At 37.2% G+C, this 14,335-nt stretch overlaps 1 protein-coding gene across 2 annotated transcripts in view; it reads right to left on the reverse strand.

Annotated features, from left to right (window-relative positions):
• The window catches only part of jak1 (Janus kinase 1), a 66,164-nt gene that overhangs the window by 32,100 nt on the left and 19,729 nt on the right, over positions 1-14,335 (reverse strand). For both annotated transcript variants that reach the window (XM_041790752.1, XM_041790751.1), the window contains 5 exons: positions 8,149-8,360; positions 7,830-7,953; positions 2,803-2,956; positions 1,551-1,714; positions 263-531 (listed from right to left, as the gene is read on the reverse strand). In XM_041790752.1, coding sequence (XP_041646686.1) covers positions 263-531; positions 1,551-1,714; positions 2,803-2,956; positions 7,830-7,953; positions 8,149-8,353 — 916 coding nt within the window. In that variant the 5' untranslated portion in view covers positions 8,354-8,360. The remainder of the gene's footprint in view (positions 1-262; positions 532-1,550; positions 1,715-2,802; positions 2,957-7,829; positions 7,954-8,148; positions 8,361-14,335) is intronic.

Consider the following 14,335-nt stretch of genomic DNA (forward strand, 5'->3'; position numbering starts at 1 on the left):
AATGAGCATTTCAACTTAGTGACAAAATCATAAGAGCCTGTATTTTTATACTATACCAAATCAATCCAATTATCTTAATGATAATTTCATTGTTTGTTGTCTCTCAGCTTGCCACCAAAACAATTTTAGTCCACTGTTATTGCAACGACCTCAACAAGTATTATCTTAATGACTAAAACATTCATATTTTATGATCCATAATGTCTCATTAATGGAGTAAAACTACTTTCAAACTTCTTTCACGGTCTCCCCAAAATCTTACCAAAGTAACCTCCGTTGCTGAGCTCTCCCTCCTGTGTAACGCTGAGTGTGACTGGCTCTATCACCTCGCTGCCCAGGCCGCTGGTCAGGCCCTCCAGTGTGGCCAGGTACTTGATCTTCAGGTCGTAAGGTGTGATGTCTCTGTCCTTGATGGTGCGACGGTGGAACTCGCTGAGGAATTTCTTAAAGACGTTGTTGATGCGCACGCGTGTCAGGATATTGCGTTGCTTGATGCTACGATTCAGGGAATCTGGGATGAAACGTTTGTAGCTGGAGGGATTGACACAGAAGACAAAATCAGATATATTAACCTTTTTTCCATATTTTCACTCAATATTTTGTGCATGTTTATTGAATGTTGTAAAAAATGACATGCATTCTCTAAAGAAGCTATGTATTCTTAAGATACTGTTTTTGTGTCCTAATCTTCTAAAAGATACAACGATTGTGAAAGATTATGAAATGGACACACTTTGAGGTTTACATGGAACTGTGAGCTAAGAGTGCAAGACGCATGAGAAGTCTTTTCATTAACACGGTATCTCCTAAACACAGATTTAAATAAAGTAGTCATCTGTCAAAGGATATTTCATTGCTATATGGATTCAATATTTATTGAAAATGTTGTGGAATTATATAATTTTAACTATAAAATGTTTTGAAAGTGTGCCAGACTGTAAAAGATACATTTTAACAGTACAATGGAGAGGCAGGAAATCACTTTGAATACTTCCACAGGTATTACACTCATAAGGCCCTATTTTAAGACGTTTTTATAAGTCACATCATCCAAACTAGTCATGAAAAGCTACTTTTAATTATGATATGTTTAAGACTGATGCTCAAGATTTTTAACGTCATTTTGCGTACATAAATACAAATGCTAATTTTTTCATTTGGAAAGTTTCATGTAAAAAGAGATACATAACAAACATAAAAGGTATGAAAATTATAAAACAACATATAATGACAAATAAAAAAGAGTAGTCAAAAAACATTAAGAAGTTTGATTTGAAATAAATGTATCTGAGAAAAAAGGTCTATTATCATATTTACTGCATGCACAGTGTGCGTTGTTTTTGTGTAGTTATGGTAGTGCTGCACAATTTAATAATCTAACTTAGTCATGCTGTGCAATTACATAACTGAACAAAATGCTGCAATTTATTTTTTTTATAAAGTAGTACCTGAGAGATATACAAAAATGCAAAGTTATTATCAGTTATTGCCAAATTGTGCAACACTAATTTATGAAGTTTTATTTTTGTGCATGTTTGTGTGTGTTTTACCTAATTTCATTGGAAGCAGTGGTCAGGGGAATATCCATGTTGGTGGCGTAGTGAGTGATGGCGAGCACGGCCATGCCCAAACACTCATTTTCAATCTCATGCTGCTCTGCTTCTGACTGTGCGATCCTCAGGGGAACCACATCTTTCTGAAAGTCATGCTGGCCCTGTGCAACAGATATTTGTTAGAATTTACAAGAGACTTACCAAAAACATAGAAATGTCATCTTCAGATCTCTTCACCACTTAGAAATAGGATGGACCCTGACAGGCCGGCTTAATGTATCAAATGTACGAGTAGGTTGGCAGTTTTATACGTACTATATGGTCATTAGAGTTTATTCAGGATATTTGGGTAAAATTATCACAAAGCTGAATATTGTTTTAAATACAGATATAAGTATGGATCCAGTATGCCTTCTTTTAGGAATACCTAACCCTCAAATTAATGGAACCCACAATCAAAAACTGCTGAGTGTGTTAGCCTATGCAGCACATGGAACTAATTTATCATACATGGACTACATTTCTTGATTTTGTGGGACTGAGAACTTGCAGTATATTCTGGAAGGCTCTTCATAGACCAAGAAAGGATGGCTAATAAGGGGAGGCACTGTTGTCTGTATTGCTTCACTCACTGTATGTGTTTATGATTACTATGTTTACCATTTTATACTCCCCTTTGTAATGCAATACTGTGCTGTGCTTTGTGTCTATGTTGGAGACTAGGAGATGGGAGGTTTTTGGAGGATAAAGTATTGGTTTTGAGGGGATAGGGTGTAAATTTAAAATCTGTGCACTATATGATTAAGACGTGGTGGATACTGTCTGAATTTGGTCGAGTTAAACCAAAGAAATAAGACACCAGCTAAAATATCTACCACAGATTACAGTCTTATATTTTACAACTGACATATCAATTTGGCTTTTTCTTAAAGTTTTAGAGGTAACTGTAAACAGTGACTCTTAATTACACTCAGGGGCATGCTACTCATTGCTGAAGTCAAAGCTGCACTTCCTGCTATTGTTACATTTCCTTCCAGAAGCTGCTGATGTTTTGTAACTCAAAGGTAAGCTGTGCAGCTGAATAAATAATCAATATAAATTTTTGAAAATATTTTAGAAAAAAAACATAAATATATGCAAAATATAACTCTCTCTTCATGTTTTTTTTCCCAAACATGTTCTTTTTATAGTTAATATGGAGATAATAATGCATAAAATGCTCAAATAAAATGTCATTTGTGATTTTAACCTGGGCAAACAGGTAGTCGAGAGAGGCTGCGTCCAGTAGGGGTGTTCCTTCCGGTGTTTTCTGTGGGCTGAGTCCTCCTTTAAGCTTGCTGATGCAGTGTCTCCAAACTGGGGACTCGCCTTCATTGGTGCCATGCCAGTTATTAAAATAAAATCTAAAACAGACAGAAAGGAAGGCCTTTTAATGGAATGAAATTATACGTTTTATTTTTGAATGAAACACAAGATACTTGTGCCCCCCCCCCCCTTCATGAGGGAAGACAGAGTAGAGAGAGGATTCAACGAAACTAATGGATAGAGAAGTTACAGGGTTTCGTCAACCTAATAAATTAGCTGTTTTATTGCTTGCAAATCCTGTAAGCAAGAAAACACTCAGCTGATAATTAAAACTTAATAAACCCAAGACACTCGTGTTTTTCTTGAATGGTTTCATTCTACATCACATGTCCAGGAACTTTCTCTTATAGAGTGTAAAAAGACCGCTTGAAGCAAGAGTAAGTTGGTTCTATAATAACAATAAAAGTGTTTAGTTTGAGAGAAGTCATGAAATGTCTGGCAGCAATTTGTTTGAAAATAGAAATAACTGAACTCTGGATGTTGTGTGTGGCCGTACACAATAAACAAAAGCAGGGAAAAATCAATCATCTGAATCATAAATGCGTTAATGCCAGTTTTTCCTCCTGTCATCACTTCCACGTTCAATCTTCATACAGAGATCACACATCCACAGTAGAATGGGCAACGTCTCTTTTAGGTTTTGACCTATTTTCCTGTTTTCTCTCAAATTCAGCAATTTTTTAGCTAGTCTGTGTGTTTCAGAGGAAATACATCATCTCCTCTATTTAGTGTCACAGAAAGCTGTCATAAAAACTTCACAGACAAGGGTGAAACATGTTTTTCAAATCAGGTAAATATCTGAAAGAGCTGCCAAAACAAACATAAAAAAGATAGAAAGTGGGGAAAGAAAAAACAAAAGGAGAAGTGACACTGAGACAGACTTACAAAATCCCCTTTATGGTAGAAACCGGGTGCTTAAATCATCTTATGCATTTTTAGCCAGTTACAGGGACTTTGTTAGAGCTTCAGCACATGACTGAATACGATGGGGACAATGTTTTCCCCTAAGACGGTTACACTTAGGGGAAAACTAATATTTCTTTATGCCTCTGTTATCGCTGACCCACCAGCGTGACTGCTGACTGTTTTTCTTGTTTGTTTGGGTCATTTTTATGACCTTATGTAAATCAATCCATCAGTCAATCCCAGTTTACATTAATGTTTTACATTTGTTAAAGACTTGACTACAATACCCTGCTTGTTTATCAGACTGAGCTTCAGTACTCAGCTAGCTGCATCAAACAAAAACATGCATTACGAAACACAAATACAAAAACACGGCAGCACAGTCAGGTTGTATGTGTACATGCATTTCTTTCCCTTGCTTCACAGCAGAACGAAGAGAATGAGGAAGTGCAATGCAAAACCGTCATAGTTTTTCCCTCTGCATGAGACACCGGTGGCATATTTTCTCTGTAGAAGGATTAGCAAAAATACGGTACTATTTATCCTAGAAATAAAGACTGTATTTTCAGACTTGTGAAAACCATCTATTCCTTTAAAACCTAGATACAATGAACACTTAAGTACTGTTATTTAGCCAAGCATTGAGTTCATTTCCGTACTTGACCTGTCAAGGTTAATGGTCAACAATAGTTACTTAGATGCACAGGAAAATCAAGCAAAAGATAAAGCTCCATTAGGCAATTTAAGTCAACTACTTTCCTCGTCCCTGTATACAACTGTGATTGATTGATTCATTAATGTGAGCATGTCCACCTCCACTTTGGTTGATGGTAATATGCCCCCTAGCAAAAAGTTACAATGGACACTCTTCCTGCTGATATTGCTCACAAGTTAACAAGTAGCTATGTATGCTATGCTGAATGGTGATGATATGGTCGGATTTTACAGCTCAGTACATTTCGTACATAATCCATGCTTTAATTTTGGCATGATACAGTAGTGCTGGGCATTTAATTAAGTTCCTATTTCAATCCCAGTTTTAGCTTCCCACAATCATGAAAACAGGATAAATAGGATTAAACAATTACTGTGCCACATGCGGTTTTGTCCATGAAAAATGTCACATGGGAGCGCAAATGCCTGGCGATTAGCCTACACCCTATGTTCCCAGGCGCCCTGGGTAGAGGTCTGGCCTGTGGCTCCTATTCCACATGTTCTTTCTCATCCTTGTTTGCAACTCTATCCTCTATCATCCACTTTAAATAAAAGCACCAAAAAGCTCTTAAAATCTTTTTAAAAAATAATAATGTCTTGTGGTAAAAGTTTCAGCGTTTGCTGTTATACTTTGGCAATTAAAAAAAAAAAAAATGTTGATTAACTGTTTTTATGTATTATTATTTTGATAAATAATTACTTTTCCCCACTGATTTATTTTCTTTTATTGCTTTTATTACATGTTAAGATTGGTGATGGTAAATAAGTGCAAGTGTTACAGATGTTATAAAAATAACTAGCAGTGTTTTTTTTATAATCCAATCTTATCAATACCAATCAAAACAATTGTGATTATGATTTTCACCATAATTGGGCAGCCCTACAATATAGTGCGCTCTATTCCTCTAGCTTATTATGTCAAAAAGAACATTCATCTTCAGCTATGCTATGCATTAAAGCTCATCAACTTCCAGGTCAAAGCATGGAAACTGATGAGGAACATGCACAGAACACCTACTGCTAGTCCAATTTGTATCCAACTGAGGTATAGCAGCCAGAGTAAATACACCTACCACATTTTCCAGGTGAGAAATCAGCTTTAGTGCGATTTCAGTCAGACCAACATGTTTGCATGTATTTCAAAAACCCAGTTTTAATCAAACAAACAACATTATGACTTTTCCTAAATGCTTATGGACAAATGCCTCACTGCCAAGTTTTTATTACTTAATAGCCAAAGTTTAAAAGATCGCTCTCTGATGTACTTTAAACCGTCATCATTTGCTCAACTCCAAACAATGTTTGAGATATATTTAGCACTTTTCTTTCCACTTCAGCCAGACTGAGAATCAAGATCTATCAAACCCCTGGGAACTTGGATCCTGTCTCAGCTTGCCAAGCCGCCCAGTGCCATATGCCAGTTTATGATCTCACTAGAAGAGAGCCACAATACTGTTGCTTTAAAACAGATATGCACAATACTCAGATTTCTTCATGCCTAGGATTTGTCAGTGTTGCGTAAGAATCACACTGACTTGATTCACACTCCAGTTTCCTGTCCAAACTTGAAATGACCAGCATATATGCCATGTCTTCATGTCGTTTTTATAATCTTATAATAAAATCATGAACATCTTTATCTATATCACGACTTTCCTTACAAGTACAGTCATGACTTTACAACCCAGTTTATAACCCAGACTAAGAGTTAGTGTCCTCTTAGAAATGTGTGTTTCTTTTGGACTTGTCAGCTTCTAGTTTGGAAGCTTAAGGTTGGATAAAATGTCTCGACTGTGCAGCAATAAAGCCCACTAAGCCAGAATCCACAAGAAAGTAGATGGTTTCCTCCTTGCAGACATAAAACCAAGATTCATCCCTCTGACTAGCACAGAGTGAAGCAGGATTCGAATGTTTCTAATACCTTTGAGTCCCACAGCGTCAAGCTTTTCACTGCTCTAGCCAAACTTGCCATACTGCTTGTGAGGGCTCTCAGTGATAAAAATCCATTTGTTATGGTCTTGATGCAATGTATCTGTGCTGATGTTTGTCCAGAGACAGTTTGGAACAATGCAGTGATTCATGCAACAGATGATGACAACGTCCGATATTTTCTTCAACAGTTATTTCTCCTTACAGACGGTTATAAAACTTAAAGCTGACGGAGGCAGATCTAGCAAGGGCGGATGCACTGATGAATGGTAACAGTGTATTTTGATGGCAGTACCATATCTGAAATCACTAGGGTTATAACAATACCAGAATTTCAAACTTTGATGCAATACTAGTAAAATTATACAGTATCAATACAACAGAAATTAGAAAAGCAATCCAAGGCAGCCAAAAAAAAATCTTGCTGCAATTAGACAATTTTCCCAAATCATTCAACCTTAGTTTAAATACTTTTCAATGCATAAAATATCAGATATTTTAATAACCTTTTAAAATCACTGATCACTTCAAAACAAATTCCGAATTCTAAATGGGGGTTTCATGGAGTGGATTTTTGGTCATTACATACAAAGGAAGGCTGACTGGAAAATCCTTGCACAAGTTTGAGCGTTATGTCGCAGAGGAGCAGCATTTTACTGCCTTGGGTCATTTATTTACAGTTCCTGATCCAAAGTTGTTAGCCTGGATCAAAGATCCCAAGGTAAATGCAAAGTTCTATCTGAAGGCCCAGAACCCTCATCAAACTGCCTTCTCACTCAGTGTCAAAGAGATCTACATGTCAAACGTTACTGACGAACATAAGCTCTGACTGAACTCACTTCCCATGAAACACTTGGATTCATCTGATTAAGCCTCCTATGAGGAAGTCCAGGCTATAATCAAAGTTTCAGTTCAAATAAACTCAGGTCTGAAAAACTACAGTATCTAACCTTTGATCACAGTGGAGGTCATAAAACAAGTACACTCTCTACAAAATGTAAGAAGGAAATTAATCAAAGCCTAACTAAAAACTTTGTTTTGACTGGTCACTTCTCCTGAACTCTTCCTTCCTTATGACACCATCCAATACGTCTTCCTTTCCCAATAAATTGCATTATTTCTAAACATGTAAATTAATGTAAGTAATGACTTACAGAATCATAAAAGAGTCTGTATCTAGATCATCATGTAACTGAGCATCAAAAGTTTGCCCAGGTTTCCACTTCCTGAGGTGAGACATTTATTTGACCATCCTCAAGACTACTCTTCATTTAAATCAGTTAATGAGACAATTTGTTTTAATTTAGGAAATTATTTAATAGAAATACATGTAGTCAACTGCTGCTGTGATGCCATTCTTACCTCATGCGATAGTGCAACTTGAGGCTGGTTTCCTCTGTGATCTTGAACTCATAGTTGGGGGGATACCACATGTTATCCGTCTCATTGTACAAGGAAAACAGGTTATGGCACAGGGGAGAGATTGCTGAAAGGGGGAAGAGGAAAAGGGTAATGACATCAATATATACTGCAGTGTTTTTAAGTTGAGGTTCATTATCTCAAGCTTTCTACCTCATTCAACAGTATTCTCACAGCAATTTCTGGCAATAAATAGGTACAAGACAGATAAGCAGAACAGGCAGTTTCTGAATTGCCGACTAGCAAATGATCCGCTACTCACAGCATCTCTTGGCAGCTTCAACACAGAGTGCCTCAGCGGTGTAGCAGCCTTTGAAGAACTCCAGCTGGCGCACATCAGGTAAGTAAAAGTGGATCTCCAGGCCCCAAGTGGAAGTAGGAGCAGAGGAGAGCTGGGCTCTCCTACTGGATCTCCTCATTTTCCCACAGAGTTGCCTGCCTAACTCCATCATCCACAGGGTTGGCATTCAGACACTTAGACAAGAAAAGAAAAACAGAATAAGAGGTTGTGTTACATTAAACTCTTGCTGTATGGTCATTATTTCTATATGCTTTTTTTAAATACAAGTTTTGCCTTCAACCAAAGAGACGAGATGTATTCCTTTTACCAAAAAGTTACTGTTTTCTGATTGTGATGTAATTTTATTTTGTTATCAGGACTTTTTCTGTTCTGAAAAATCAACTGTCTCATCAACAGAAAACCCAACCATCAAACAACCTACAAAAGCAAAGAGATATTAATTGACAAAAAATTTCTATCTGTTAGTCAATGTAAAAATAAATTTCAACCCTCATATACATCTTTAAAAAGCAAATACCGTGTATTGATAATGATATTAACTCTAGAACACACTGCACATTAGGGGTGTAACGGTACAGAAAAATTGTGGTTCGGTATGCACCTCGGTTTTGAATTCACGGTTCGGTACAGTGATTGAAGCAGATAAATAAAATTTAATTTAAATTCTTTAATTAAATTTTATTAAAATAAATAGGCTGAATAAATTACATTTATATTATAAATAATGCTGCGACCTTCCTCCAAAATTTCTTCAAAGATTAAAAAATTAATAAATAAATACATTTTTGAATAACTAGGTTATTTTCATTGATATATTGACATATTTATACCCATTCTTTAAACACTAAAATTTCCCAGCTAACTTGAACGCATCATCACACAACCGCAAGTGAGCTTGTTAAGTATGGAAATTAACGTCTTTTTTTTTTTTTCTTTTTTGCCGATTTCGACACAGACTTCAGCACTTGACTACATTTTTTACCACTGGGACCTACTACAAAGTTTGGCAGCCCATCTTGGAGGATAAAGAGGTTAAAGCCGTGTGAAATCTGAGGATAACTTTACCTATGACACAGCTACAGAGTCCCACTCTCACTCCTCCGAGGCTGAAAGTAAAGTTACTATGATTCACAGAGCCAGAGCATCATTGTTATCCGGGTGATCTAAATGAAGCCAGGGGCTCTTCTAACTTCACATCACTCTAATTCGTTTGTTTTTGTAGCTGCTCCTTCTTCTGTAATGACGGTTGCTGGCAGCTTTTAGGCTCATTGCCGTCACCTGGATTGAAGTGAGAACTCAACTGTTTTTTTAATACTCAGACGTATTTATCGTATTACTGCGTGCACCGAACCGTGACGGCCGTACCGTGACGGTACGGGGCGAAAACAAATACCGTTACACCCCTATTGCACATTGTTGGTGCATTAAAATCAAGCAAGTGCTTTTGATATGACATTAACCACAATGAGCTTACTTTCATTTCAGTCTGTCCCACCCTTGTATTATTGTCTTACTGTGTATTTTTGAGGAAAAGGGAGATCACCGTGTTGTCAGCATCAGTCAAGGCTGTCAGTGGTGTGTGTGTGTGTGTGTGTGCATTGTTTAATGAGCTCAGCAAACAGCAGCAGAAACCCTAAGCTCTATGATCAATCACCTGATGACTCATAATAAAACTGTGGAGAGCCCTGACACACACAAGCCCACAGTCCCACTGTTGTCTCACTATAGAGCTGATAAAATGACACCAGACCTCCCAACATAGCTGATGACATCAGCGCTGGAGACAAATCGCTGCTGCGTAGGGGCTGTGGGGAGTTTGGGCCTCACTACTGCAGCAGTACTGCTTTGCCCTCTGACTGCACTTAGTAAATTGTTGATAGAGCATTTCATAAATTTAAAGCCTAAAAAGCACTACTCAAGTCAGTGTGAGATGCACATGTGAAACTGAAGCTGATACACGATATAAAGAGGGGCTGTATTGATTTAAATGCACAGCCTAGGGATGTGACCTTGAGCTGCAGCATCTCCATTCTATTTCAGACTATAGCTGATTTTGGTCCCCTTCTCCTCACAACTTCCGTCATATTTCTACCAAACAGAACATGGCAAACTGTGAAGTCCCCTTGTCTGTTCCGCAGAATTACGAGTAAACAAACCTTTTGCACAAAACCATAAACCAGTGGTTCCTAGCTTTAATCCCTTTAAGCCCCCTTGTATCTAAGAAAGTTTGAGCTCCCCAGGACTGACACACACACACACACACACACACACACACACACATACACACATAAAAACAGTCAAAAATGATCAATTTTAATTCTTTCAATTGTTTGAATCCAAACAAAATAGCCTTACACACAAATGTTCTTACCAAAAAGACTATGTATGTAAGTGTTCATGTTTTTATCTGCAAATCTTAATTGAACAACCTCAGAGATGTGTCACCAGTAGGGCTGAGTATCATCTGGGGTTATGTAAATTGATATCGTAATTAAAAAATGAGAATCAAATCAGCATTAAGATTTTTTCAACCCAGTCATAGTCACCAGACATAATAGCTTTCTTCTTTTATTTGCTTTCTGATGCACTACAGCCACTGTCTAGTAGTAGTAGTACAATAAACTAGGTATTCAGATAATAGTGGCATGAAGTCTTAGATTTTTTTATAAGAAAAAGTGACTGAATACTTGAAAAACATTTCCCATCAATGGCTTTAATCAGAAAAAATATAGGTACTATGAAGAATTAATTTGCAAACATCAGCATATCAACAAAAGTCCAGTATTATACATCCCTATAAAACAGTGCAAACAAACCCTAAAAAAATAAGAATGATTAAATAAAATTTCTTTCCAAACAAAAGTCCAAAACACAAATAAACCTGTTTTTACACTGATAAGTAGCAATGAAAAGCAGAAATCCCCACATTAAGGAAGCTGGATCAAGCACAATAGTTGAAAAATATTTCTTCCATCCAATCTATAATAATTATAAAAGCTTTTCTTTATATTATTATTACCTGTAATGCAGCTTTAAATACCTTAAACAGTGTTTTTTTAAGTGTGGGTTCTAACTCACAGGAGGATTGGAAGGGGGGGCCACAAGAAACTTGGAGGAAAGCAGGGGAAAGAGACAAAAAATACAAATCAAATATTTGTGACAATGACAATTTTAAATAAAAGTTTTGGATGTTATTGATCACTGCTGATCAGGTCCTTATTCTATACCAATGTTTCAATTTAAAATTGTAACATGCACCACTCCAGCCAATCAGAATCAAGTAGCTTCAATGAGTGACACACGTACCAGCAAGTTATTGCTCCACAGAAATACAGTCACCAGTACTTCCTAATTAAAGCTGAAAGTAAAAAAAGAAATGTTAAGAGGGATTGGCAAAAACTAAAACATATCAAGAGGTTGTAGGCTCCATTTTAGATATCTGCCATTGAAATTATGCATGGTTTTGTGCTGTCTGTGTACAGCTATAAACTGTGTGTACATTTACACTGTCTTCCTCTACTGTCACCTAGTAAAGCCAGATAAGGTAAAAAAAAATTAAGTCCTTAAATATTATGGACAAAGCAAAGGAAAGAGGGAAACCAATACAATAACCCCCCTAGCATGAGTAAGTTAAGACAGCCTGCCAAGCCACCCCCTTCCAACAGTCACCACTTCTCTTCTGTTTGAGATGAATTTCTTGAGAAGATAAATCCAGTGACTCATCTATCTGCCATTTTTCAGTAAATGAGTGATTCAGTTAGTATGTGAGACGTCCCTTACTCTGGCTCTTCCTCTTTCTAGCTAAATTCACCTGAACTCCTGAATGTCTCCTGAACTACAGTTAAAAGTAAAAATGTAAGTATGAATGAAGACTAGTGGCATCAGTTTAACTTTAAGCACAGTTTCGTGATCAGCTGTGACTCAGCTGAAAAAAGATGCTGATAGTTCACAGCCTTCCCCCACAGCAACGTCACTGGCCTTGGTCTGTATTCATTTGTTTCTTAGAAAGTAAAATGACTGGGAAATTCAAGTGAAACAAAAAGGAGACCTTGAAGTGGCTTACACGATCCCAGGTGATGACAGCAAACCCAGACAGTTGTGTCATAGGAAGTAAAGTCCCAACAGATTTTTCTTTTTTTATACTAATCAGTCAGCCTTATATGGCAAGAAGTTTAAAAAGGGCCATCATTGCAGAGAGTAGATCATTTCTTTCATGGTTTCTTTAAAAAATATCTGAATTTACTGAGACATAAATGAATAGATTAATCATCCAATCTTCCCAAATCACAGAGTAATCTATAAATTCATGCTGTTAATAATACCTTGAACTCTCGTCTTCAGTCTAGCAGAGGTTTCTCGATTGGGTAGACTGGACCTCTTAATGATGCATCACCAAAGAAGTCATCTGTTGCACCGTGTTAGTTTGGTCATTCAAAACAAAAGGAACTAGATTTACCACCTTGTGTTTGCACTGTAGTCTGCCACCAGCCAGTCAAATTTACAACAGCCTCCAATCTCAACTGTCGCCAGAATTCAGACATAAAATACAAAGTAAATACTACACGAACTAAACTGAGGAGCTGTTGTTTGCATCACTTGCATCGATGTGGAGTCACCCTGTCCATATGTCTAAGGAAGGTCACCTATCCAAAACAACTGACTTAAGCAGCATGAGGACAAAATGCTGCTCTCCCATCATGACTTTCTCTTATAATTCAAAACAGGCATCTACTTTTCACAGTAAAATCTTTTCTGCAGAGGCAAATGGTTTGGGACATTTTATTTTTTCATTTAAAGTAGAGTGAAGAGCTGCAGACAAGGGCCATTTGGTTACACAAAGCTCCATGGCTTAAAATGCTACGATGTGGTTATAAAACAAAGCTACAAAGGCAATGAGATAGCCAAATATAAAACCAAAAGAATAGCCCTACTGTCCAAGAGGATAAGCAAATCCAGCTGAAAGAACAATGCACAGACAAAAGCTATCGCACTACACAGACTTACTAATGTTGCTTGCTGCTATGATCGACTTAACCAATGACAAACTGAGAAGTCCCTAAAGCATAGATTCAGTATCTGGCTATTTAATTTTGACATTTTGTACCTTAATTTTTCCTACCTAGTGTTTCTTGGGCTTTCCACAAGTGCCACAGCTAAACAGTAGGGATGCACGATATTGGTATGATATCGGTAGATATTAGTTTAAGGAGTTAGTTATCATATCCAAAGGTATGAAAATTTCTTCTGATATTTACAACTGATATTTTGTCTAGAGAAATCTGCCATTATCAGCTATAAATATGGCCACACTACCAAATAAGTTAAAGGAGTTTTAGTTTTGACAAACAGACCTACATTAGCTAAAGTCTTTTTTTTTTGTTCGTCATTATTTCTTACACTTTAAAGTTTGTTTTAGGGGCTGAAATTTGTTAAGTTGTTCATTCTCAAACTTGAAATTGTGTGTTTTAAGGACTGAAGTTTAAGGACTAAACTACATTTAAATATCAGGATCTGTTTTTTTCTTTTCTAAATGTCAGCATATCTGATACTGGAACAAATCCAATCCCTACCAGTGTTGTAGTCGAGTCACAAAACCTTGAATCTGAGTCGAGTCCGGAGTCCCTAGTGTTCAAGTCCAAGACGAGTCCGAGTCACCAGAAAAAATCAGAGTCGAGTCTGAGTCGAGTCCCCATTACCCATGTTCAAGTCCTAGTCTTCGCCCCCCCTTCAATACTCTAAAGTCTGAGCTGTCTTTAAACATATGATTTTACCGTATGTTACCTTGTTAAGCTCACTAATCAGAGTTATCTCGCCGATGTTAACGCTTATTTCAAAGTTGGATTGATATTTTTAACTAACAGGACTCCCTACAAGGCTGAAGAGTTTTTATCACTGTACAAGACTGAGGAGGATTACTGTACAGCAGCAACAGCAGCTATTATGACGACTCTGAGAGGCTGATGGAGATTTTCAGCGATTCGAAGGTAGGCTGACTGCATAGTTTAATTTTTTGTAGATTACCGCGGAAATACAGAGAAGAGCTACAGGTTTAAATGACCTATCAACCTATCCGCTCCTCTCTCTGTCACTCAGGCTCACCCACCCCTCCAGCTCTCTCTCCTCTGGTTGTTTTAACAGACAGCAGGTT

The sequence above is a fragment of the Cheilinus undulatus genome, linkage group 7 (genome assembly GCF_018320785.1).
Source record: "Cheilinus undulatus linkage group 7, ASM1832078v1, whole genome shotgun sequence".
Classification (NCBI taxonomy): Eukaryota; Metazoa; Chordata; class Actinopteri; order Labriformes; family Labridae; genus Cheilinus; species Cheilinus undulatus.